Source organism: Microcebus murinus, chromosome 10 (assembly GCF_040939455.1).
Source record: "Microcebus murinus isolate Inina chromosome 10, M.murinus_Inina_mat1.0, whole genome shotgun sequence".
NCBI classification, from domain to species: Eukaryota; Metazoa; Chordata; class Mammalia; order Primates; family Cheirogaleidae; genus Microcebus; species Microcebus murinus.
Genome location: NC_134113.1, coordinates 10577791 through 10603131, shown reverse-complemented (window position 1 = coordinate 10603131; position 25341 = coordinate 10577791). Strand labels below are relative to the sequence as shown.

The window sequence follows — 25341 nt, the reverse complement described above, 5'->3', positions numbered from 1 at the left end:
AGCGACGTAGACGCTGCTTGGGGGAGGAGTTAGGCGAGTAGGTGACGCTCTAGGCGAGCTCGTTCGCGTCTCTATGGTGCCGAGAGCTCCTGGGCGCCGCTCCCGCGCGTCGGGGCGGGCGTTGCCCCTTTAATCGGCGGAGGGCGGTGCCGAGGAGGTCCCGCGAGAGTTGCAGGGGGCGGGGGGCGGTGCCGAGGCTGGGGGCCCGAGGCGGATGGAGCCCACGATGGAGCCGGAGACTCTGGAGGCGCGAATCAGTGAGTGTCCGGGAGGGGCGCGGGCCGGACCGGAACCGGAACCGGGGGCACGAGGCGGGCCCCTTCCCGGCGAGGGCGGGGTACGAGGCGCCCCCTCCTCACGCCCCGCCCCTGGCTCGGCAGGGGCGGCTCCCGGAATCTGCCCCTCCGACCCTGGGGTGAAGGGAGACTCTACCACCTGCGCAGCCCCGCAGTGGGAGCGGGCGCCGCCCACCCTTGCGACCTCTGGGCCGCGACCCCCGGGGGGAGTGAGCTGCGCCCAGAACCCCCGTGATGAAGAGAGCAGCCTCCAACCCCCCGAGGCCCAGACTGCTCCACCGAGGAGCCCCCCAAGTCATTCCCTTGGTCCCAGAGAAGGAGCAAGCGAACAACCCCCAGGGCTGCATCTCATACCCAGTAGGGAGGGACCCTACTTTCCTCAGGTCCCGAATCCTCCACTCTCTGGCCCTGTGTGGTTTCCTTGAGCCTGCAACAACTCTTAGATTTGCCCATTCCCCTGTCCAGGAGGGAGGACCCACTGGGCCATCTGATCCCTCTTGCCGCCACTAATCTCTAGCCACACAGTGAGAAACCCCCAAATCTTACAAGCTTAGGAGGGTCCCGTCTCAGACTCCAAGTTCCCTGTCACTACCCTCAGCCCAGCTCTTCAGACCCTACACCTCCATCCAAGACTCCTTTGCCAGCTCTTGCTGAGCTTCCTCTAGAGGTCTCTGCACCCCTTTTTCCTGTCTCTTCTCAGACACAGCTTCCTACAGCTCAGGCTTCCCAGCTTCCAAATCCTCCACCTGGGTTACCTGTCCCACAATGCTGATGATCCTCAGCTCTCATAACCCCACTCCTGGACTAGGCCCCTGAAAGCCTTGGCTTTCTTCCTGGTCTAGTGACAGCTCTTTCCCAAGGCCTTAACTCTTGTTGGTGCCCTGTCTGTGCCAGGGCTTCCATGGGAAGCTTTTGGGTCTATCCTCAACTCAGCCCTTTGAACCTGGGCACAACAGGCAGCTAGCTGTGCAGGGTGATTTGAGGTCATAGCCAGCCCTTTTAAAGCCAGTCTTGAGCAGAGTTGGCTCCAGAACCACACTACTTCCACGGATGTTTCAGAGTCAGTCCCACCAGCGGAGATGGAGGGGTGGAAAGGAGGCACTCAGCAGCTATTGACTGTTCTTGACTGCCACAAGTGTCCAGGTCTCAGCAGCAACTTGGGGGCATGGGTGAGACCCTGGCTGACTGAGCTCAGACTGGCTGCAGGACTTAAGCTCTGGGTCATACAAAACAATCTCAGGTTTAGCAACAATCTGGATTTTCTGAGAGTCCAGGGAGTCCACAAACAGAAGTCTGAAACACCTGGGTTTGGCTGGACCCTGATACATTGGAGCTGAGACTGGCTTCTCTTTTTCTTCCCCTTTGTGTCTTAGCAAAATTTTAAGATCTTCCCTTGTAGAGGTTGGAGGTAAAGAGTAGCTTCTGGTAAGGTAAATTATAATATTGTCACCCCTGTGGAGTGACAGGGTGGAGTGACATCCTGTCATGAAACACCTCTCTCTTTTTTTTTTTTTTTTTTTTGAGACAGTCTCGCTTTGTTGCCTAGGCTAGAGTGAGTGCCATGGCGTCAGCCTAGCTCACAGCAACCTCACACTCCTGGGCTCAAGCGATCCTCCTGCCTCAGCCTCCCGAGTAGCTGGGACTACTGGCATGCGCCACCATGCCCGGCTAATTTTTTCTATATATATTAGTTGGCCAATTAATTTCTTTGTATTTATAATAGAGACGGGGTCTCGCTCTTGCTCAGGCTGGTTTTGAACTCCTGACCTCGAGCAATCCGCCCGCCTCAGCCTCCCAGAGAGCTAGGATTACAGGCGTGAGCCACCACGCCCGGCTGAAACACCTCTCTCTATCCCTGGATGTTCTCCCCTGCTGCCTGCCAGGGAAAGTACTCCCCCCAGGTAGAGTTAAGAGGACAGGGGGTCAGGGGTCAGGGAGGTCTGTCAGATCTTGGACCCAGAAGCCCTGCTTTAAGTTAGATGCAAGAGAGAATGCTGATGTCACATGATGCCAGTGCTTCCTCCTTGCTGGTTTCTGATTCAAGAGCAGTAACTAGAATCAGTGTCTCTGCCCTCACTCCAACTCATATGTCTTTGACACCGTAAGGGACTTCCTGTTTTAGCATCTCCCAGCTGGGTATCATTGAGTGAGCATTGACAGTCTCTTTCTACCTCCAGACTGGTGTTCCCCAGCCTTTGGCCATGTTGGAGGACTGGAAGGCAGTGTAAACAGTTACCCTTACCCTGAGAGTGTGTGTTGGGGGGGCATATTCCTGGTATCCCCAGGTGGTCAACAAGGGCTTCATTTCTCTAAGGGACTGGAGAGTCCTTGGGGCTCCTGGAACAGAGATTTGTACCCAGAGAGAAAATGCTTGATTTGGTTCAGATCTCTGCTTAGCCATATCTCTTCTGGAAGTCCTCCCAGAGAGCAACCCCCTGCCTAACACTTTCTATACTCTCTCCCTGCACTGCTTTTCTTTGTAGCATTTCACATCAGTGTGCAATATTCTGTGTGTGTTAATCTGAGTATTTACAGTTTCTCTTGCTGAGCCGTGAGCTTCACCAGGGCGGGGATTTTATCTTGTTCACTGCTGGAGCCCCAGCACCCAGAATATTTATTGAATAAATATGAATTGAATGATTGGCTGCCAGGCACTGTGATGCCAGGGCTTCACGCTATGGCCACAGCATCAGGCCCCAACTGGGCAGACGCCACATGCTGGGTTTCCAGCCTCTTGTCCACAGATCCTTCTCTCTCCCACACCTTGACTGGGAAAGGAGGAAGTTTAGTGACAGGCTGTGGAGTGAAAACACAGTCCTGGATACCTGTGTGTCCTCACCATGCATAAAATATTTTATTGTCCAAAATCAGTCCATATTTCACCCCAACTTTACAAGTAGGGAAATGGAGGTTCAGGTAAGGATGTGATCTACTTGGCTGTTGTTTAACTAGCATTGGGGATCACGGAGTCTTGTTAACCATCCTTCCCCTGTAGACCGTCTGCCTTTCCTGGCCACTGACCATTCCTAGATTCAGACTTCCCCAGAACCTCACCTGCCTGCCCACAGCTGACCCCTCTTTCATTCATTTGCCAAGGGGGGATGGGCATGGACATGAGTGGCTGAGATAGCAGGCTTGGGGACACAGAAGAGAGAACTGACTCAGCACTGCCAGCCTGGGCAGGAGTGGAGAGTTAGGGAAGACTGCCTTGAGGAGGTGATACATGAGCTGTTCCTAAGGGGAGGAGAGCTTTCAGAACCCAGCATGATCCACACTCCCTACCGAGGCCCTTCATGCCCTGCCTTGTGCTGTTATCCATGTCTCTTCTCCTCACACAGCCCTTGGGCTGCTCAGAGGCGAGCCCTCCCTGGTCTGGTTACCTCCTACCAGTCCCTGCTTGAGTGTTGACTCTTCCAGGCAGGCTTCCTTAGCCCCAGGCTGAAGTGAGTCCCCTCCTCTGGGTTCCTGCAGCTCATTTGCCTCCCTCTGTCACACTTTACTGAGAACCTAGCTTCCCTTGGCCTACTTCCCAGCTACACAGCTCCTTGAGGGTGGGACCATGGTTTTTTCCCCTTACCTCTGGGATCGTCTCTGAGCATAAATCCTGTGGGAATTGTGGGGATGCTGTTCTCAGGAGCAGAATCAGAAGACAGGCATGACGGGTATAGCTGCAGGAGTGGGGGCAAAGGGAAGAGCAGAAGGACCCCTGAGCACAGTCTCTGAAAGTGAGGCCCTTTGGTGGGAAGTTGTGCGGGGGGCCAGGGTACATGTGCTCATCTGTCCATTTACCCGATTGGAATGTCAGCACTCAGGTCTTAAGGCTGTCTGGGCAGGAGGTTGTGGGTTGGGGGCAGTTTCCATGTGCTCAGTCACACACCCTTTCCCCCACTGACAAAAACACTGCCAGGGTGGGGAGTGGGAGAGCAGGGATCCCTCTGCCAGGCCACACTGACCCATGTCCTCCTACAGACAGAGCCACGAACCCCCTGAACAAGGAGCTGAACTGGGCCAGCATCAACGGCTTCTGTGAGCAGCTCAACGAGGACTTTGAGGGGTAGGTGACCACCTTGTCTTGCTCACATACTCAGCAGGATCCGCTGTGCACCTGTCATGAAGTCCCGGTGGGCTAGTATAGTGACCCATCCTAAAGTGACTGGGGCTCCTCGGCAATTGTGGCTCTGTTGTTCTTCCCACCTAGGCCTCCACTTGCCACCCGGCTGCTGGCCCACAAGATCCAGTCCCCGCAGGAGTGGGAGGCGATCCAGGCCCTGACGGTGAGGAGAAGAGGAAAGAGGGTGCTGCCTGTGCCCTGATTATATGATTGGCACTAGGGAGGCCAAGAATGAAGTGCTTGGGGTTCCATAGGCTCTTCTTTAGAGCCCAAGGGAGTTGTACCATGGTGGCCCAGGATGGAGGTCTGGGCCAGCCCCTGAGGGTAACACAGCAGCCAGTGGGCTGGCCTCCCGCCCCAGCCTCTGTATACTTAGGGCTCTTGTTGTGGGTGGCTCCCTAGGGTCATCTGGTCCAGAGGGTCCCCACTTCAGCCACATATCAGATGCCTGCCCGGGGGGCAGGTTTAACATACTGAATCAGGGCCCCACCCAGACCTGCTAAATCAAACTCCTGAAGAATCTGCATCTAGGAATCTGCACGTTTGTGAACTCCCTGGGTGTCCTGCAGGAGCCACCCTTGCTCTCCGTAGTCTCTGGACACAGGACAGCACCATCCTTCCCATGGGGGTGTGAGGGGTGACACTTGGGCTCAGGCCTGAGGTTTTGCATCTATGTCAGCAGAAGAGGAGGAGGTTCACTATCTGTAGTCCCTATTTTCTAAAAGTAGAAAAAATTAGCTGGGTGTGGTAGTATGTACCTGTAGTCCCAGCTACTTAGGAGGCTGAGGCAGGAGGATTGCTTGAGCCCAGGAGTTGGAGGTTGCTGTGAGCTAGGCTGATGCCACGGCACTCTAGCCTGGGCAACAGAGCGAGATTCTGTCTCAAAAAAAAAAGAAGAAGAAAATAATGTACAGGTGGTGCTCTGTGGCCCAGGCCATGGAACAGCTCCAGCAGTGCCACAGCTTAGGCATCGCCCGGCACTGTAAGTTGCCTGACTCTGCCTCAGGGAGTGATGGCCAGTTTCAGAGGCCTCTGTGAACCTCAGAATCTTCTGTCCTCATGGGTCATTCCTTCCCTTCAAAATGCTCACCCTTGGGCGTCTGGGCTCTAGCCAAGGTGTGGGAGGGAGGCCACCGCTTCTGATCCTGCTTAGGGGTTCCCCTCACAGTCCCACCTCCCCACTCCAGGTGCTGGAAACATGCATGAAGAGCTGTGGCAAGAGGTTCCACGACGAGGTGGGCAAGTTCCGCTTTCTCAACGAGCTCATCAAGGTTGTGTCTCCCAAGGTGGGTGCTCCTAGCCCAAGCTCACACCTGCTTTATTTAACATGGGTGGAGGAGAGAAGACCCTCAAATGGTGGAGTGACTCACTGCCCCTTTTCCTGGGGCCTCCTACTGGGGTGCCACCTCAGCACCCTGTTAGAACTCAGAGCCAGTACAAACACAGGTCTCTGCTCACAGCCCCCTTCATAGCCAATTCCAGGAAGCAGATACTTCCCTGGGGTTTTGGGGAAGAGTGCGTCCAGGCTGACCGGTACTGGGACAGCCATGGAGCTGCTCAGTACATAGGGAGAAATGGTTCCAAGGATACCTACAGTGGGTCAGCTGCCTTCCCATCACTGGCTGCTCTGGCCCTGAGGTCACTCCCCATGGACCTGGCTATAGCACCCCACTTCGTCTCTGGCAAAAGGTCTCCTTGTCCCTGCCATACGAGAGTGGCCTCCTTGGGTCTTACATCCAAGCCATAGACCTGGGTGATGTAGCCAGTCAACTCCAGATGGGTCACACCCCTGGCTTTTGACCTGTGGCCTGAGGAGTCCTACCATAGGCCATGAACAGTTCTTTTTTTGTGATGGGGTCTTGCTATGTTGCCCAGGCTGGAGTGCAGTGGCTATTCACAGGTATGATCATAGCACATTGCAGCCTCGAATTCTTGGGCTTATGTGATCCTCCCACTTCAGCCTCCTGAGTAGCTGAGACTATAGGCACACACCACCACACCCAGCACCAGTTTTTGTTGTTTCTTGGGTGAGAGCCCATCCCCTTGGCCCTTCCGTGCTCAGACTCATCCTCTGACCAGAGCTGCTGAAGGACCCATCCGGCCCCTCATTCTCTCATGAGTAGACTCTGGTGTGAGAGCCACTCTCCTAGCCCAGTTTCCTGCTGGGAGATGATGGGTGGGGGCCAGGGCCTCAGAGATCCATGCTTGCCCCTTTCCTGGTCGGCTGGGAGCCTCTGGCTCCTTCTTGAGCTCTCAAGGTTAAGTCTTCCGTGAGCTGGCCGCAAGCAGGCACTGTACCTCCCCTGTGTCAGTTCTGCGTCCCCACATGGTGCCACTTAACAGGTGGGGAAACTGAGACACAAAGGGCTAATATGGCTAGTGAGTAGCAGAGCCAGCAGGTGAACTCAGTCGACACCAGGCTGGTTGGTTGGGGATATGGGAACCCTGTAGGCCATAGGGCTTCGCAGGGAGTCCTGAGGAGGCAGCCAGGGTTGAGCGGGGCTTGGGGCTGGAGTGGGTGGGGCCAGGCAACGTCAAAGGCCTCCTCTTCCCTGCAATCCTAAAGTACCTGGGCTCGCGGACATCAGAGAAGGTAAAGAACAAAATCCTGGAGCTGCTGTACAGCTGGACGGTTGGCCTGCCTGAGGAGGTGAAGATCGCGGAAGCCTACCAGATGCTGAAGAAACAAGGTGAGGCGCTCAGAGCATGGGTGTGACCAGCGTCTCCCTCCTCTGCTCCCTGAGCTGGGCCTCCACAGCTTCAGGGGCTTCTGGGCTAGCAAGGTCATGAATCTGTCCTTTAACTCCTTGTGACCATATGGCCAATGGGGCCTTTTCGTGGCTCTGCCTGAGGCTGGCTTGTGTGAAAAGATGAGTTTGGTCAAGCTTCCTCACAGAGAGCAGCCTCAAATATGGGTGCCCCACCCCCTCCCCATGCAATCTGACGTGGCAGGTCAGGAACAGGCCTGGCCCACCGGAGTCCAAAGCCAGCATGCTGGAGGAAGACTGGCCTCCCCTTCTATCCTACCCCTGCCTGCACCCCGTCCCTGTCTCATCCCCTGCCCCTGGGCCTGGAACCTGTTGACACCCTTCCTGACACCTGTCTACTCCCCCAGGGATTGTGAAGTCTGACCCCAAGCTTCCAGATGACGCCACCTTTCCCCTTCCTCCTCCACGGCCCAAGAATGTGATCTTTGAAGATGAAGAGAAATCCAAGGTGAGACTCCATGGAGACACAGATGGGGACTCCAGGGCCCACCTGGGGATCAGTGGATTCTGGCCCCTGGCTGCCCTGTCCTCAGGCTTTGGAGCAGAGGCTCAAGCTGAGCACAACCTCTGTTTATTGAGCAGTTACTACATGCTCAGTGTGTCCCATTGAGTGTTGCTACATTTAATTAACACTGGAGTAGTGTGAGTGTGTCTGGGGTCCCTGGGGTTGGTTTGAGGACATTTCATAGGTTGATCAAGAGTTTATATATATTTATGTTTTTGACCCTGTTGATAATATGTTAGCTTTTTGTTGAAGCATGTGCTTATGGGTAAGAAGTTAAACAGGCCGGGCGCGGTGGCTCACGCCTGTAATCCTAGCACTCTGGGAGGCCGAGGCGGGTGGATTGCTCGAGGTCAGGAGTTCGAAACCAACCTGAGCAAGAGCGAGACCCCGTCTCTACTATAAATAGAAAGAAATTGGCCAACTAATAGATATAGAAAAAATTAGCCGGGCATGGTGGCGCATGCCTGTAGTCCCAGCTACTTGGGAGGCTGAGGCAGCAGGATTGCTTGAGCCCAGGAGTTTTAGGTTGCTGTGAGCTAGGCTGACGCCACGGTACTCACTCTAGCCTGGGCAACAAAGTGTGACTGTGTCTCAAAAAAAAAAAAAGAAGTTAAACAGCACAGGAGGAGGTAAGACTGAAATAAGGATTAGAACAAGGAGGTAAAAATGACAGCTCTTCTCCCTAGTTCCAGCCCCAGGGGGTAGCCACTGCCTAGGATCTCAGATTGGCCTATGGCCACCTCATCAGGTATTGGTAAGTTCTCACCATTTCACAAAGAGCTTAAGTACCTTAGGTCCCACAGCTAGGAAATGGGGAGCCAGAGTGTGATCCCAGGCTTCTGCCTCTGGCCCAGTGCTGCCCTCACAGCCACATCCCTCTGTCTCGACAGATGCTGGCCCGCCTGCTCAAGAGCTCCCACCCCGAGGACCTCCGCGCAGCCAATAAGCTCATCAAAGAGATGGTGCAGGAGGTAAGAGCCGAGCCAGAAGCCCAGGGAGCGGAATATGGGAATATTGAGTGGGGCCACCAAGGGGGGCTGTGTGTGTCTGTGCGTGCAAGGAGGCCTGCAGTGACACAGCTGAAGGGCTGTCACAGCAGGGAAAGCTGACTGATGCTGCGAGATCAGTGTGTGGATGGAGGAATTCTGTGAGGCCAGCTGCCTCTTCCACAAAAATTACAAATGAATTAGGCCTTGTTGTGTGTTTTTAGAATATACACATAAGTATGTGTATATGCCTGTATGTAAAGAGAGGGAGTAGATGTTTAATGTGTAAGTAAACGTGGGTGGGTGCCTGCTGAAAATTTATCAATAAGGCTAAGTCATCAAAAAAGGTTGTTGGCCAGGCGCGGTGGCTCACGCCTATAATCCTAGCACTCTTGGAGGCTAAGGCGGGTGGATCGTTTCAGTTCAGGAGTTCGAGACTAGCCTGAGCAAGAGCAAGACCCCGTCTCTACTAAAAATAGAAAGAAGTTAATTGGACAGCTAAAAATATACAGAAAAAACTAGCCAGGCATGGTGGCGCATGCCTGTAGTCCCAGCTACTCGGGAGGCTGAGGCAGAAGGATCGCTTGAGCCCAGGAGTTTGAGGTTGCTGTGAGCTAGGCTGACGCCATGGCACTCTAGCCCAAGCAACAAAGTGAGACTGTCTCGAAAAAAAAAAAAGGTTGTAGGTCAGTAGTGAAGAGCACAGATGAGAAGCTATAAAACATTCCAGCTTGATCTCCCCAGACTTGGAGTTAACAACAGGAGAATATCTCCAGGTCTGTTATGAGCCAAAAAGAAAAAAAAAAAGAACAACAGGAGAATAAACTCAGGCAGCAACCACCACCTGGCCCACGGCGAGGGCTGCCAAGCAGGCGCCCTGGGGCAGGAGACAGCCCCCCACCCCATTCACATGTCTGAGATGCACCCCCCAGCCACAGCCCAGTGTAGCTGGGTTGTCAGATATTTTTTTTCTTTGAAGATGATCCAGAAATCTGGATTTTTGCATGCAATCTCCTAATTCACTAATGAGAACAGCCACTTCAAACTTTCTTCAAAACCTTAAATGGGGCTGGGCGCAGTGGCTCACACCTATAATCCTAGCACTCAGGGAGGCCAAGGCAGCAGGATCACTTGAAGTAAGCAGTTCAAGACCAACCTGAGCAAGAGTGAGACCCCGTCTCTACTAAAAATAGAAAAAATTAGCGGGGCATGGTGGCGCTTACGTGTAGTCCCAGCTACTTGGGAGGCTGAAGCAGGAGGATCTCTTGAGCCCAGGAATTTGAAGTTGCAGTGAGCTGTGATGACACCACTTCATCATGACGCCGATTCAGCCTGGGTGACAGAGTGTGTGACTCTGTCTCAAAAAAAAAAAAAGTGTGAGTGGGCCCAGTAGAACCTGCCTGCTCATGCACGCCAGGAGACGAGTCTGGTTGGTGGGCAGCGGGGCACAGGGATAAGCTTGGGGCCCACACCGACTGTGCCAAGGGCTCCTCTGGAGTCTCCTGCTGCAGGCTCTGGAGAGGGCATGGCCAGTGCAGACGTGAAGGTGGTGTTTCTGCCAGAGGGTCAGGGGGCAGAAGTCTGGGGTTGTCTTGTCTCTTTCAAGGAGGTGATTCTGTCACGTGATATAGCATATGCCCACCTGTCACTCTGCAAGGGAGAGGCATGCACAGTGAGAGGAGGGAGCGAGGGTTGGTGGGGTCACTTCCTACAGCAGCCTTTGAAGGTATGGGCTCCCTCCATCTCCCAGGCACACTGGGAGGGTCACTGCACTTATTTCTAGGTTGTACTTGTGACCATGAAGGTCCCCTTTCATTGTAAAGTACAGGAACCTCCTTTCAAGAGATAAACTCAAGGGGCTGGGCACAGTAGCTCATGCCTATAGTCTCAGCACTTTGGAAGGCTGAGGAGGGAGGACTGCATAAGGCCAGGAGTTTGAGGTTACAGTGAGCTATGATCAGGCCACTGCACTCCAGCCTGGGTGTGACAGAGGGAGACCCTGTCTCTTAACAAAGAAAATGGACAAACCCAAGGAGGGCAAGAGTCACTTACACCCACAGGTGTGAGTCTAGGGCCCTGGTCTGTCAGAAGCACCTGGTGAGAGTGTTGGAAACCCAGATTTCCAGGCCATCCCTGAGATTCTGATGGGCTTGTGCAGAGGCCTGGGCCCAGAGGGCAGTGGCAGGAGGAAGAGGACGTGACCACAGGGTGGGCAGAGGACTTCTTGGACTGGAGTGCCTGTCCTGGGCATGGGGGGCTCTGAGCAGGACATGAAGAGCCCCACCCCGGAGTCTCATCTCACAGCCAGCCAGCCAACCCTCTCCCGGACCCCCAGCACACGCTCCCCAGAGTGGTGGGGGCAGTGCCTGGCCCCAGCCCGAGCATGATGCAGGTTCTTGGGCCATTGGCCAACGTGTCCCCAGGACCAGAAGCGGATGGAGAAGATCTCAAAGCGGGTGAATGCCATCGAGGAGGTGAACAACAATGTGAAACTGCTGACAGAGATGGTGATGGGCCACAGCCAGGGTGGCGCAGCCTCGAGCAGCAGCGAGGACCTCATGAAGGTGCGCCTGCCTCTTCCCCACTCCTTGCCCACTGCAGAGCCCCCGATCCTGACCCGCCACCCTGCTGCCCTCAGGAACTGTACCAGCGCTGTGAGCGAATGCGGCCCACACTCTTCCGACTGGCCAGCGACACAGAGGACAGTGATGAGGCCTTAGGTGAGCCCAGGGCAGACTCAGGGTCAGGTCCAGCCCTATCACCCCACCTCCCCCACTTCCTGCTCAGTAACTGCAGTTGGAAGCAGCCACCAGCAGGGGGCCCCCTTCTCCAGCATGACCTTGGATTTCTGCATGTTGAGGATGGAGAGATCAGGGGTGACCACGCCCTTGAGAGACGCCATGGGCCAAGCCCCTTCACAGGCCTCTCATTTACTGCCCCCAAGCTGCACAGGAGGGGGAATCGTCCCCATTTCTCACCTGGGGCTCAGGGGGGGAAGTGACTTGCCCAGATCCCAGAGCAGATCAGCGGCAGAGCCAGGGTAGACTGGCTGGAGGCCATCCGCCTCCAGTCACCACCCCCTTGGTAAAGGTGAGCAGTACCAGAGCTGAGCCTGATGGCTTCTGCCAGGGCCACATACCAAGTTCTTTTCCTCTCTCTCCGCCTGGGCAGCTGCTGGGGACCATCTGCTCCCCTTGTTCAGCGGAGCTCCCTGCACACCCCCCACATGCCAGGTACCTGGGCCCCACCCAAGAGGCCCTGCCCAGATTGCCCTAAGCCCTGGCACCAAAGGAGGCAAGGCTGGTGAGGGCCCAGTTGGTACCAGGCACTGTTCTCTAGGTCCTGGGGGATGTGGCAGTGATCAAAGTTGACAAAAACCTCCTCGTGGAGCTTGTAGCTTTGTCAGAGGGTGGGAAGTGGCTTGGAGGAAAACAGGTGATGCGGGGATGAGGTGGCACAGGGGTGGGGTTAGGGAAGGCCTCCCTGAGGTGACTCTTGGGTGAAGACCTGAGTCTGAAGGTGGTGAGGGATGAAGCCAAGCGGAGATCCAGGGGCAGCCAGACAGCAGAGCTGGCGCAGAGGCCTAGAGGTGGAGCGTGTGCCGGTGTGTTCTGGGACAGCCTGGGAAGTGTAAGTGTGGCAGAGAGTGCACGGGGGGGGGGGGGGGGGGGGGGGGTTAGGAGGTAGCAGAGGGCTGGAGTCTGAGTAGCCAAGATGGGGTGCTCTGCTTACACACAGGCTGGGATGGATGTGGGGTGCTTGTCTCCCGACTGCCTAGAGGCTCCCCATTCCTCAGCCTGGCTTCTCCCCTCCTGCCTGTTCCAGCGGAGATCCTGCAGGCCAATGACAACCTCACCCAGGTGATCAACCTGTACAAGCAGCTGGTGCGGGGCGAGGAGGTCAACGGTGATGCAGCAGCCGGCTCCATCCCTGGTGAGGGTGACAGAAGAGTGCAGGCGGAGTGCCTCCAGGGCTTATGGATGACTGCAGGGGGACCCTGGCCCCTTAAGATGGGGAAGGGCCCAGGAACGGAGCTGGGGGTGAAGTCTGTGCCAGGCCTGCAGCTGTAGGGAAGGAAGTCTGGATGTGGGGTGGAGGGGAGGGCGCTGGGGATTTGACCGGGCCTGCAGAAGAAGGAAGGCTTTTCTTTCATTTGGCAAATCTGGCACCTGTTGTGTGGGGCTAGATGACACTCCCCGGGCTGATTTAATCATAGGAAAGACTTGGCTCTAATAAGGGTAAATGACAGCCCTGGGAGATCACAGAAGAGGTTATGATTGGCTCTGTCAGGGAGAAGGGGGGTGGTGCTACACAGAAGCAACAGAGTGTAAGCAGGGCCTTAAAGGGTAGGTAGCCGTTTGCCAAGTAGAGATAAGAAGGAAATGCATTCTGGACAGAAATACCACCCTGTACCAAAGAAAGAGCCCGGTGAGCAGGTTCCACGCAAAGGCTGGTGTGGCCGGGGAAAGGGCGCAGGAGGCTAGGTGTGAAGGGTAGGGGACAAATGTTGCTGCCCACCACCTCCACGGACTCCAAGAGCCAGTGTCCTCTGCTTGGGACTTACCAGATGCTTCTTTCCCACCCCAGGAAGCACCTCGGCCCTGCTGGACCTCTCAGGCCTGGATCTCCCTCCTGCAGGCACCACTTACCCAGCTGTGCCCACCCGCCCTGGCGAGCAGGCGAGCCCTGAGCAGCCCAGCGCCTCAGTTTCCCTGCTTGATGATGAGCTCATGTCTCTGGGTGAGGAAGGGGCCAGGCCCAGAGGAGGGTGGGCTTGGTGGCAGGTGGGGTGTGAGGCCCACAGCATACCCTGCAGCTTGCAGAGCACCAGCATCCCGTACTCCAAATGTGACTCCCGTGGAGGACGTGGGATGGGCATGAGGACCCTTTCATGGCGGGGGAAGCCGAGGCTCAGGGGAGTCAAGGAACGTGTTTGAGGTCACACAGTGGAAGAGTGAGGCTGGCCAGCCTCTAAACCAGCCCCTGGAAAGCCAGCCACACTCAGACTCTGGTAGCCCAAGGGAGAACAAGGGAATTTCCCTGCGACAGATTCGATTGGGAGCTGTCCAGGCAGAAGTCCAGCAATTTCTTCACCCACTGAGAGGAAACGAGGATGAGCTCTGGGCTCCGCACACAGAGGCCCCACAGAAGCGGAGGCCCGCGTGAGACTCGCTGGTCTGCGGCCAGGCCTGCTGTTACTCCCGGGCAGGCTCGGGGCTCCAGAGCCCAGCCGGGGACCAGGTCACCCCTGGGAAGAAGCAAAGCAGTCCCAGCTGGCCAGAGTGATTTCAGGTTTCCAGCTTCCCCCAGGTGCAGCGGCCCCATCTGACGCTTAGGTGCGGAATAGGGTACTAACAGCCTCATAATGGCTGCTGCAGGTACGAGAAAACAGGCGTTGGGCCCTGTCCCAGGAATCTTGAAGGATATGTTGGGGAGCTGCAATTTGGAAGCCAAGAGTCAGGCGGTGTTCTCCTGAGCCAGTCTGAAGTAAAAACCAAACCTGAAGGCCTTGAAGAAGCACTGGGGGTCCTTGGGGTCCTGGGCAGGGTCTGCCCAGCATTCAGTGAGTGCCTGCTTCTCGGGCAGCCTCTGCAGCCACCATGGACGCAGGTGCTATGAATAGCCCCACTTTACAGATGAGGAAATCAAGGTTTAGAAAGGCTTCCAGGATCTTTACTATGCACTCTGATTCTGAAGGCACACTCTGAGCCCCTCTACTGCTCTGTCCCATTGTCCATAAGCACGAAAGGAAAACAAGGACTTGGCGGGAGGAGGGAGAGGGGGGAGGTGGGCCAGGTTGTGAGCTCCCTTGTGGACCCGAGAGCCAGCGCCCTAGTGAAGAGGCTGGCTTATGAGACCCACTCAGTTGTCCCCTCTTCATTCAGAGCCAAGGGGTAACTAGGGAGAGGGGACCCTTGCCCCATTCTACAGAGAGGTGAAGGATGGTCTGGTGACAAGAAAGCTCACGAGGCTTACCTTCCCCTACAGAGCTGGCACTGGACAGCAGCTGCCAGTCAGTGGGTAGGGAAATTAATGGCTGGAGCACTGGCTCCAGCTGTAGCAGAGCTGCCCCCGCATGACAAGTGAGGTGTGCTTTGCACTTCCTGTCCCTGAGTTGCTTTAGCAGAGCCCGGAGCCTCCAGCTTCCTTCTGGTTTCATCTCAAAGGCAGAGTGTGGGCATCAGAGCAGAGGTGCCGGGGCAGCAGGCAGCCCAGCCCTGGCAGTGAGGAAGCCTGGGGCCACAGAGGGGGCTTGTCCTAACTGGTCTCCAAGGCAGGAAGGGTGAGGGGTAGGGACAGGGATCCTGTCAAAGAGGGTGTTCCCGACACTGTTCCGGCACTTCTTATGTGTCTAATTCATTGCAACCATCCTCTACAAAGATGCTGCTGTTGCCTCCATTCTACAGATGAGGCTGAGTCACCAGCCCAAGGTCGCACAACTGTGGCAGAACTGTATTCAAACTCTGGCAATCGGGCCATGCTCTGCCCACGTCTGGACTCGGCCACTTTGAAGCTGTGTGACCTTGGGCAGGTTACTTAACCCCTCTGAGCATCCATTTCCTTGTCCCTAAAAGAGGGCTGAGCACCCTACCCATCTTTTAGGGTTGCTTGAGGATTAAGCAAGACCAGCATCTGAAGGGTTTTACACATCAGGTGCATAATAAATGTTAGCAATTGCAGCTTTGTTATCTCTTGTCTCAAAGTGATGCTTCTAGAAGAAAAGACCCACCTGTCACAGCTTCCTGGCACCCTTACCTTTGCCTGTCAGCACTTCAGTTTGGATCTCGCTTATTCAGGATTTGTTAGAAACAGGATAACTTGTCTTTCTAGGTCAAATCTGAGTGAACTTGGCTGAGGCATTCCAGACTAGGCAGAGATCAGGCTGGCTGGTAACCTGCTGCCTCCCGATCTGCAGGGCAGTTCGCAGCAGGCCATTCCGAGGGTCCCCCAGCCCGCCTTGGCACCGGTCAGCCTCGTTGGCACATACAGAGCTAACAGGGCCTCCAGAGTCCGCCCCAGGCCAATGAGTCATACATGTGGGGACACGGCAACTCAGCCAGCACAGTGCCTTGCCCAGGCTGCTCAGAGCTGGTCCTCAGGCAGGCACAGTGCTTCTCCCTGCTCGCCTGGGTCAACGAGGAGAAGCTTTTCCCTCCTCAGCATCAGCTCTCTGCGGCAGCTCATGAGCGAAGACCGAAGTCTCCATGTCAGTGGTTGTGCTGGCTTTTGAGTGGCCTTGCTAGGAAGACGGGAAGCGTGTGCAGGGCTGGCAAAATCTTTGGTTTCTAGTTCTGCTCTGTTCCTGGTTCCCTCTGAAAGTGTGGGTTTCTCCCCTCGCAGCTGAGCCTCCCAGAAAGGGCGGAGGCAGCCAGGGAGCCCCAGGCCAGCACACACTACTCCTCGGCTCTCTGGCCTCTGCGGGGTCAGCCCTGCTTTTTCACCTCTGTCCTGCTTTCCCCCCAGGCCTCAGCGACCCCACACCCCCTTCCGGCCCGAGCTTGGATGGTACTGGATGGAACAGCTTCCAGGTACGAGGGGACCAGAAACTAGCCTGGCCTGTCCCAGTCCCAGGGCAGGGCAGGTGGAACAAGCAGCCTGAGGGGAACAGTGAAGGGACAGCTGGCTCTGTGCTGGAAGGCCCTGGGCAGGGGATGCTGGGGGCATGGACGCACCCACCCAGGGGAGGGGAAAGCAGGCAGTCTTCTCCTCACCTCCAGCTGCGTCTCCCCCAGGTCTCAGCCTTGGGGCTGTGGCCCAGCCTTTGAGGTGGAGGTGGGTATTCCCTCCTCCTTTCCCTTCAGGGTGACTTTGAGGTCCCTGGAATGTAGAACCTCCAACTAACCAGGCCTGGCCACCCTGTCATCGACGGGGATGGTCTGTGGTGCCCATCTGCATGGCTGCTTTCCCAGACATCACCTACAGGACAGGGAAAGGGGCCTCAGGGCAGGGCCTGGTGACCCTGACGCCTTCAAACAGCCCTACCACCTGTGTGCTTGGCCCACAGTCATCTGATGCTGCAGAGCCCCCAGCCCCCGCTCCGGCCCAGGCCCCCGTGGACAGCCGGTCCCCAGTGCAGATGTCCCTACCGGCCAGCAGTGGTCTGGATGACCTCGACCTCTTGGGGAAGACACTCCTGCAGCAGTCACTGCCCCCGGAGTCCCAGCAAGTGCGGTGGTGAGGGTGCCCCGGCTGGCATGGGGTGGCTGGGGAGCACTCTCTGTTCCCACAAACCAGCAGCTTCTCCTGGGCATGCCCTAGCCCAGCCCCAGCAGGGAGACGCTCATCACTGGTTTCTTCCGGGAGCAGCAGGTTCTGAGCACTTGGCTCTGGGGACACGTGACCAAGGCAGGCTCAGTGCCCATCTCATAGAGCATGGAGTTTGAGAGAGAAAGGGGACCTGTGCCTACTCACATGGCCACCCCCAAGGCATTCCAGCCCCTAGAGAAAGGCCAGAGACCCACAGGGCCAGCAACTGGGAGGACACAGCCGGAGGGGCAGCTGGGATAGGGGGTAGGGAGAGAACAAGAGCTGCCTGTCCTAAAGGTGAGGAGACTGCAGGCCACAGGGACAGCCATGTGGGATAGAGGGATAGAACTGAGAAACCCAGCCTTTCCTATACCCCTGATCTCTTGGCCACAAAGAATCACTTCTTAATGCACTGTCCCCCAATAAGGGAGAAGCAGCAGCCAGCCCCCCGGCTCACACTCCGGGACCTGCAGAATAAGAGCAGCACCTGCAGCTCCCCCAGCTCCAGTGCCACCAACCTCCACCACACCGTGTCCCCAGAGCCCCCTGGGCCTCTGCAGCAGCCCACACCAACCGAGCTCTCACTGGCCAATATCACTGTGCCCCTGGAGTCCATCAAGCCCAGTGAGTAGGGCTGCGGGCGGGTACAGGAACTCTGTCTGGGGGGCAGGTGGGAACGCAGTGCTCTCCTGGCCCTGCCACTGGCCGGCTCAGTGGAGAATGCTGAGCAAGGCTCTCCCCTTCCAGGACTGTTTCCTCGTTTACCCCAGAGTGATTGCAAGACTGTTTTATAAACTCTAGGGTTGCATAGGCAAGAGGACTTCTTAGTCCTGGACCCACACCCCTCCCCAGGAAGGCAAGGGCCAGGACACAGGTTTGGGTTCTCCCCAAGAATACAAAACTGAACCGTGATAAAGATCCAGGTCCCGGGCTGGGGCTGTTCCTGCCCAGAGCAGTAGGGGACCACTGACCAGCACTGGACCCTGGATGGGTGAGAACTGCTGGCTTCTTGGCATTGTCCTTCTCTGTGAGCTCCCTGTGACCAAAGACGTTACTTTCTGTGTCCCTGGGAGGTAGGTAGAGGCACCCTTCTCTTATCAGTAGTCAGACCCTGAGCTCAGAGAGGGGGAGTGACCGTAGCATGGTCACACAGCAAGAGCACGACCCTCGCCCACAGTCCTGAACTCCGGCACTCCAGGAAGCGGCCACACAGCACTGGGGTAGCCTAGGCTGTGTCCTGGCTCCATGGTGGGCGTGCTGCCTCCACCATCAGACTGGAGGTTCACTTGCTGCCTCTGGGTGCCAGTCTGTACCCCTGACTGCACTGCCACCCAGAGTCGAGGCAAGACCTGAGTGAGGGCTTTGCTCACTCCCAGCAGAGCATCCAGCGCCTGATGTGAGCCGGGTGTGGGGGCTGGGCGGGCGTGAGTACAGCTGCCCCATCGCCCTCCCACCCTTCTCCTCGCAGGCAGCATCTTGCCCGTGACCGTGTATGACCAGCATGGCTTCCGCGTCCTCTTCCACTTTGCCCGTGACCCGCTGCCTGGGCGCTCCGACGTGCTAGTGGTGGTGGTTTCCATGCTGAGCACTGCCCCCCAGCCCATCCGCAACATCGTTTTCCAGTCAGCTGTCCCCAAGGTGACACGGGCAGCATGGACAGGGCATGCCTCCGTCCTCAAGGCAGGGCGATTTGGGCTTGGTGGGGAGCCAGCTGGCAGGGCGCAGGATCTCCTGTCCTTGCTGGGCGGTTGGGGTAGAAGGGACCCATGGGACAGAGTGCAGAACCCCTGTCAGGGAGCTAGCAGGCTGGGCCTGGTTGCTCAGGGAGTGGGGAGAGCAGCCAGGGCGAGCATACTCCTCCTGCACCCCCATCTACAGGTCATGAAAGTGAAGTTACAGCCACCGTCAGGCACAGAGCTGCCAGCGTTTAACCCCATCGTCCACCCTTCAGCCATCACCCAGGTCCTGCTGCTTGCCAACCCCCAGAAGGTGAGGGGCCCAGCTGTGACGGGGCGGTGCTGGGTGGGGCCTCCTGTCCTGCTCTGACTCCTGTGCCTTCGCGTCTTTGCCTCAGGAGAAGGTTCGCCTCCGCTACAAGCTCACCTTCGCCATGGGCGACCAGACCTACAACGAGATGGGGGATGTGGACCAGTTCCCCCCACCTGAGACCTGGGGCAGCCTCTAGAACAGAGGGCCTGGGGAGAGGAGGGGGCAGAGGGACTGGACACTGTCCAGCCTGGGCGGGAGGCCGTGGTGGCCAAGGACACCCTTTGCTCCCCATGGCCATTTACTCCATGCCTGGTGCTTCTCCCCGAGCCCCTGTGGCCCTCCTCCCTCGCCTCCTCCCCTGCTGAGCCGAACCCAGCAGAAGGCCAGGCCTGGGCCTGGACATGCACGGCTGGGGGTCTCCATCAGCAGCGGGAGCCTGGAGCAGGGAGGGGCTGCGAGGCCCTGGAAGAACTTGGGGTCGTGGGAAAGAAGCATGGCTGTGGGGGAAGGGCCAGGACCTCAGGCCCACCCCGACCCCAGCCTGAGCTGGGGTCTTCCCCGCCTGTCTCTTATGCCTTATGGGAAGGCCCAGCCATAACTTGGGGGCTGTGCTGGAGCTGGGGACCAGCTCAGGCCTCCTCCATAGGAACCCAGTGACTGGGAGGGTGACACCTACACCCCTCACTGTTTGCACTCTCTGGTGTGTGGTTTGACTCTGCTTTTCTTCCAGAGTGGCCCTGTGGTCACAGTCTCGGGGGGGCAAGCCAGAGGAGCTCCACCTGGCCCCCACTCCTGGGGATCTCCCTTTGCCATCGGGCCCCTGAGGGGCTGTGGAGCCCAAGGGTGATGCCAGAGGTGGGTGGCCCCAGAGGGAGGCTGTGGGGCTCCTGGAATTCTCAGTGTGTCTCCTTCATTCATTGGCCTCCACTGAGGCCTGTGGGCATCTCACGTCTGTCTATCTTTCTGTCCACGGTCAGAAGTGGGGTCAGTGTGTGAGTGAGAGCAGGAGTATTTATGAAAATAAAACGTCCTTTTTCCTGGACCAACTGCTCTTATGGCCCTTCTGAGGTGGAGGGAGACAGGAGGGGTCCAGGAGTTGAGGCTGCCCTGTAGGCCTCTTTGCTTCCATTTTTGGAGGTCAAGCCATGGTTGTCCTCCCCACCACCCCTGGGCCCTGTGTCAGAAGAGGCCCTGCTCAGGGGTCTGTGGCCAGGGCTGAGTCACCAAAGAGGGCCCTGGGCTGGGGCAGCCCAGAGTCCTCCCAGCTGGAAGTGAGCAGCCACCAGGGCCTGCCAGGAACCCCAGCTGCTGCAGACTCCAGCTGCCTAGGGGGAGGCCCCTGGCTGCTCACAACTTCCTCCTGCTCAGCCTCAAAACACAACTGCGATGCTGCACCACCCCCCGGTCTGCACCCAGCTTCCCCCTTTCCCCAAGGGCTGCTCGCAGGAACCAGGGCACCAACTTATTCCAGAACAGGCCCCTCGACCCTGAGCTGGGCCCCTGCCACTCCCAGCTGCAGCTCATTTGCTCCTCACGCCATCAGGGTCTTCTGTAACTGGGGGCTAGGGTCCTGGCTCGAGGCATAGCTTAGAGGCCACCCAGCTGGGAGAGCCCACCAGCGTGGAACAGAGCAAGGGGGAGTTGGTGGGGGATGGGCCGTGCGGTGTGGAAGGCCAGCCCTGCACCTGCTCAGGTGAGTTGGGGAAGGCTGCCACCATTTCTCTTCCTGAGCAGATAAGCCCATTAAAGACCCTAGGAAGTCCTGCCTTTAAGAAACCATTTTCACTTTGTGTAATCTCATGTTTCCCAATCTGAACGTGGCCACTGAACACCTTTCTATAGCTACCATTGAGATGCCTGTCTCCCTAGCCTGTGTGCTCTTTAATGCTCATCGGCAAATGAGGGGGCCCTATGCAGGCCCACTCTGGAAGTGCAGGCTGAAACAGTCTCCTTGTTGGTCATACTGCTGAGGGGACAAGAGGCAAAGGCAGTGCCCCACGGGCCACCACCACCACACACACACACACACACCCGTCAAGGCCTGGCCCTTGGGGCTCCCTGACACCCTGTCCTCCCAGCCCCATGGCCTGTTCCTGTTGCCTTCCCTGGCAGGACTCCTGCCTCAACACTTACCATGTCTCCCAAAGAGTCTCTAGTGGGAAGGTCCTTCTAAATGAAATGAAGCCATATTGCCTGCCATGTCTACCTGAGGTGCTGGAATCACACCTCAGGCACAGTCTTATAGTGGCCATTGAAAGGGGTCCAGGTTGGTGTGGAGAACACATAGGACTGGGAGGCAGGAGTCTAGGCACTGGGTCACTGGCTTGCTGTGTGACTTCCCTTGCCGTGTGAGCAAGGTGCTTCCCTTTCTGGCCTTTAGATTCCCTGTTTGACAAGGCGAGAGGGATCCAGTGAGCTGTAAATCCCCTCTGAGGAGTCCGTGGGCAAAAGGTTCCAGGCTGTCGGCTTTGGAGTGTGACCCAGCGTGTTCCAGGGACACATGCTACTAGCCCACCTTGCCAGTGCTGCTTGAGCAGCCCTGGGCCAGGCGTGGCCCTGTCCTCACCGCTCACAGGCTCATGGGGACTTACGAGCCAGGAGCTCAGTGTGGCACCCCGAGAGCTGGGACATGGGGTACCACAGGAGCCCTGCATCTGAGAGACTGGGGTGGAGTTTAATCAGACCAGGGGACCCCTGGCCTCTGATACCTGGAGGAGTCATTCCCCAAACACTGTGTGGGTGCAGAGGTCAGGACAACTGCGCAGGAGTCCCAGAGCCTCTGAAGTTCTCAGGAGCTGAGATGGGGTGCACTGGGGAGATGTGGCCCCTGGCTCTTGAAGGGTGGCCCCCACCGTCACGCCAAGAGCAGTGGGACCTCCCAGACTTCAAAGCCATACTTCCATTTCTATTCATTTGGTCAGAGGCAGCAGTTAATTTTGGGTTTTAGCAACCACAGCACACTGTGCTCATGTGTTCATGGCGGCCATGAGAAACAGGCTGCTGCTTGCCTGGGGAGCCCACCCCTGCCTGGTCTCTTGACACGCCCTTCCCCCAGTCTCTTCAGGCCTCTTGAGGAGGACACAGTCCCAGCAAGGCAGCTAAGAGGAGCAGCCCTAGGCTGAGCACCATGCTAGACTTGATCCTGCAGCCGCCTCTTACCTGCCCTGTGAAAATGGGAAGTGAGGCTAAGGGCAGGCACATTAGGAGTGGAGTCTGGACCAGAAGTCACGAGAAGAGGTGTCTGCCATGACGGCACATTGCCCCCCACCTCTGACCCGCCCTCCCAACCTTCTGTCTGGGCCTGGGGTTATGGGTACATGTTCTATGGGTACAGGACTATCAGGATTATGATGGAGTCCTTGGGCCTCAGCCCCACCCCAGGGTTTCCTGAAAAGTCCTTTTGGTTTGGGGAGGGGGGAAGGAGGTCTTCAGAGCCCCAGAAATCACACCATGCACCCAGCTGCCTGGGCCGGAAGCCTCCACTTGGAGGGCAGCAGCGTGCGATAAGGCCACAAACAAGCAATTTGTCAAAGTGTCTAAAATGGATGTTTTTGCTCCTGCGACTCCACGGTTGACCCCTGCTACCACCACCTCCCTGCCCACATCCTGTTCAAGCTTCACCAGCACATGTTACCCAGACTGCCACAGGCTTTTGCAGAGGATCTGTAGAGGCTGCTGGGCCCCTGTGGCAGCCCCAGGGGTTAAGGCGGAGGCCAGGGCTCCCCAGAGAGAGCAAATGGAGCTTCAGAGCCTATCCAATCTGCTTTCTTTTTTGTTTTTTTTTGAGACAGAGTCTCACTTTGTTGCCCAGGCTAGAGTGCTGTGGTGTCAGCCTAGCTCACAGCAACCTCAAACTCTGGGCTCAAGCGATCCTTCTGCCTCAGCCTCCCAAGTAGCTGGTGCTACAGGCATGCACCACCATGCCCGGCTAATTTTTTGTATATATATATTTTTAGTTGGTCAATTAATTTCTATTTTTAGCGGAGATGGGGTCTCACTCTTGCTCAGGCTGGTTTTGAACTCCTGATCCCGAGCGATCCTCCCACCTCAGCCTCCCAGAGTGCTAGGATTACAGGCGTGAGCTACCACACCTGGCCCGATCTGCTTTCTGACTTGGCCTCTACCACTTACCCAGCTGGGGACCTTGGGCCAGCAGCCCCTGCTGCTCATCTGTAAGATGGGGGCAGTGATACTAACCTCACTGGAGGAAGTGCTAAAGCACATGATAAGTCCCATGTCCCAAGGTTGCTAGACATATTCAGGGGGTAATTGAGGCAGGAATGGAGATAAACGGTCTTTCCATTCCTGACTTTTGGTAGACTGGATGATAATAACTAGAGACAGTGCCAGGCAATTTTCTAAGCATTTTACATATAGTAATTCATTTAATCCTAACAACCTATGAGGTAGGTACTATTCTTTCCATTTTACTGATAACAGTGAGGTTCAGAGAGATAAACTATCCCACCCAAGGTCACCCAGCCAGTAAGAGCCTGAGCCCAGCCAGTTGGCTCCATCCACACCCTTAAGCTCTGTTTCTGCTGTTTTTTGGGTTGTAGCTGAGTGCCCACTGATGTGATGTCTTCACTTGCCTTTCACATCAGCTGTGGTTATTGAACCCTGGGACTGGCACACTTCCGGGCCTCGGGATCCTGCAGGTGTCAGATGGACCCAGCCTGGTGGAGAACCACCCAAGTCAACAGGCCTCCTGACTGGGGAAGGGTCCCAAGAGGGGTTGACTGGCAACCTCTAATGACCCCCTTTTGTGTCCGCAGTTCAAAAAAAGCCATGATGCCAACATTCACTGATTGAAACTTCTGAGTCCATAAGTCTCTGATTGCAACATCCTGCAAAAGAATAGCCTATGACACAACCTTTGGAGCTCTCAACCTTCTATGAGTCAACATCCAAGTGTGACAAGGGAGGGCCCTAAAATATGCCTATTGCTCAGCCAAGAGGCACAGTGGTCCCACCTGGATCAGATCTCTAGGTCTGGCTGGAGGGGAGCCTGGGGCTTAGGGTGGGGAGCTCATACGGCTTCAGTTGTTTCCACTGTAGCTGCTGCCATAGGCCACATGAACTGACCCCTCACCAGGTCAGAGCTCAGGCCTGGGCAAACCTAGGATGGACAGAAATACAAGCCAGAGATACATACCCCTCAGGGACCTTCAGAGCAGCTGGGGAACTGGACAAGCCCAGGCCCAGTGAGCTCCAGGCTAAAGACTGAGCTAAAATAGAGCAGGGGCACCACCCCAAGAGGCCAGAAAGGTGGCACCTGGGGTTCCCTTGCCATGCCACCCCCCAATCACTGGCCAGCAGCCTTCTTGTTAGGAAAGGGGGTTGGGGGGTGGACCTTGCTTAGCATCTCCTCATCCTGGCCTGAGCCTTTGATCCTGGAGCTGCCCAACGTCCACCCAGGATTCCATGCTCAGGTGGGCTCCCAGCTGGGAGCCTCTGGCTCTAGCAGCAGCGGCCAGTGGGGTCCCTTCTCAGCAGCTCCCATCCTCAATGGAGCCTGCCAGACTCTCCCTGTAGAAAATAGGGGGTAGCCACTGTCCAGAGAGAGTGCCTGCTATGTGCCAGGCCCTGTGCTAGGCACTGGGAATATGGAGATGTCTGGGGCCAAGGTCCTACCTTTGAGAAGTACCTTGTCTGTCCACCCCCACATAGTAGGTGCTCAAGTAGTCACTGAACTGAAAGGGACAAAGCAAAGTGCAGTAGGTTTGGACTCAGCTGCACACCCTCCCCTCCCCAACCTGAGCTCCTGGTGCCTGAGGTGCTCAAGCGTAGGGTAAGGAGAGCCTACTGTTTCCAGAGGCACCCACATCTTGTATGGACTAGCAGTTATGAGCACCTACTATATGCCCAACTCTGTTTTGAGTGGAGGGCCAGAGAGATAACTCCTACTGAGTTTTGGGGGGCAGAGCAGCACCCATATCATTGCCCTACGAGAAGGAATGGCAGGGACCAACACCATTTGCCAGGAGCAGTGAGAGAAGGGCATTGCAGATGAGGAAACTGCCCACGCTGAGTTGGGGGGATGTGGAGAACAGAGGGTCAGGGAACTGCTGGGGGAGGGTGGTTCCTGGTGGCTGGAGGGTCACACGCAACCCCCTTAAAGGGAACAGGGGCTCAGAGGCTGGAGGCGCAGGCAGGGGTCTCTTGCCCACTGCAGGGTGGGCAGGCCCAGCACAGCTGGCCCACCAGGCCACTAGAGACAGTCCTGAGTTCCAGGGACTTGCCCAAGGGTACACAGCAGCCAGTGGCCTCAGGAAGCCAAAGCTCCCCCCCAGTCATCCAGCAGGGGTGGCCTTTAGCTCTGGACGGCCAGAGGTCCCCTGGGGAAGGGAGTCCAGGGCAGTAACCCTCTGCAGGCCCAGATGGGCCTTGCCTTGGCCTATCCCTCCTAAGCGGGGAACCCTCTTTCCCCTTTAAGAGG

General features: G+C 56.8%; 1 protein-coding gene across 2 annotated transcripts; it reads left to right on the top strand.

Annotated features, from left to right (window-relative positions):
• The first annotated feature begins 80 nt into the window (after positions 1–80).
• On the top strand, positions 81–19944 carry GGA1 (golgi associated, gamma adaptin ear containing, ARF binding protein 1). Of its 2 annotated transcripts, XM_012787181.2 has the most exons (17): positions 81–257; positions 4266–4350; positions 4495–4570; positions 5595–5693; positions 6974–7097; positions 7523–7623; positions 8571–8651; positions 11090–11230; positions 11305–11386; positions 12492–12599; positions 13254–13406; positions 16131–16195; positions 16672–16841; positions 17341–17537; positions 18382–18551; positions 18792–18902; positions 18988–19944. In XM_012787181.2, the coding sequence occupies exons 1-17, from the start codon at positions 215–217 to the stop codon at positions 19096–19098; spliced, it is 1917 nt and encodes a 638-aa protein (XP_012642635.2). In that variant the 5' UTR covers positions 81–214; the 3' UTR covers positions 19099–19944. The 2 variants fall into 2 exon arrangements, with proteins under 2 accessions (XP_012642635.2, XP_075863116.1); XM_076007001.1 differs by lacking the exons at positions 81–257; positions 4495–4570.
• Positions 19945–25341: the final 5397 nt, after the last annotated feature.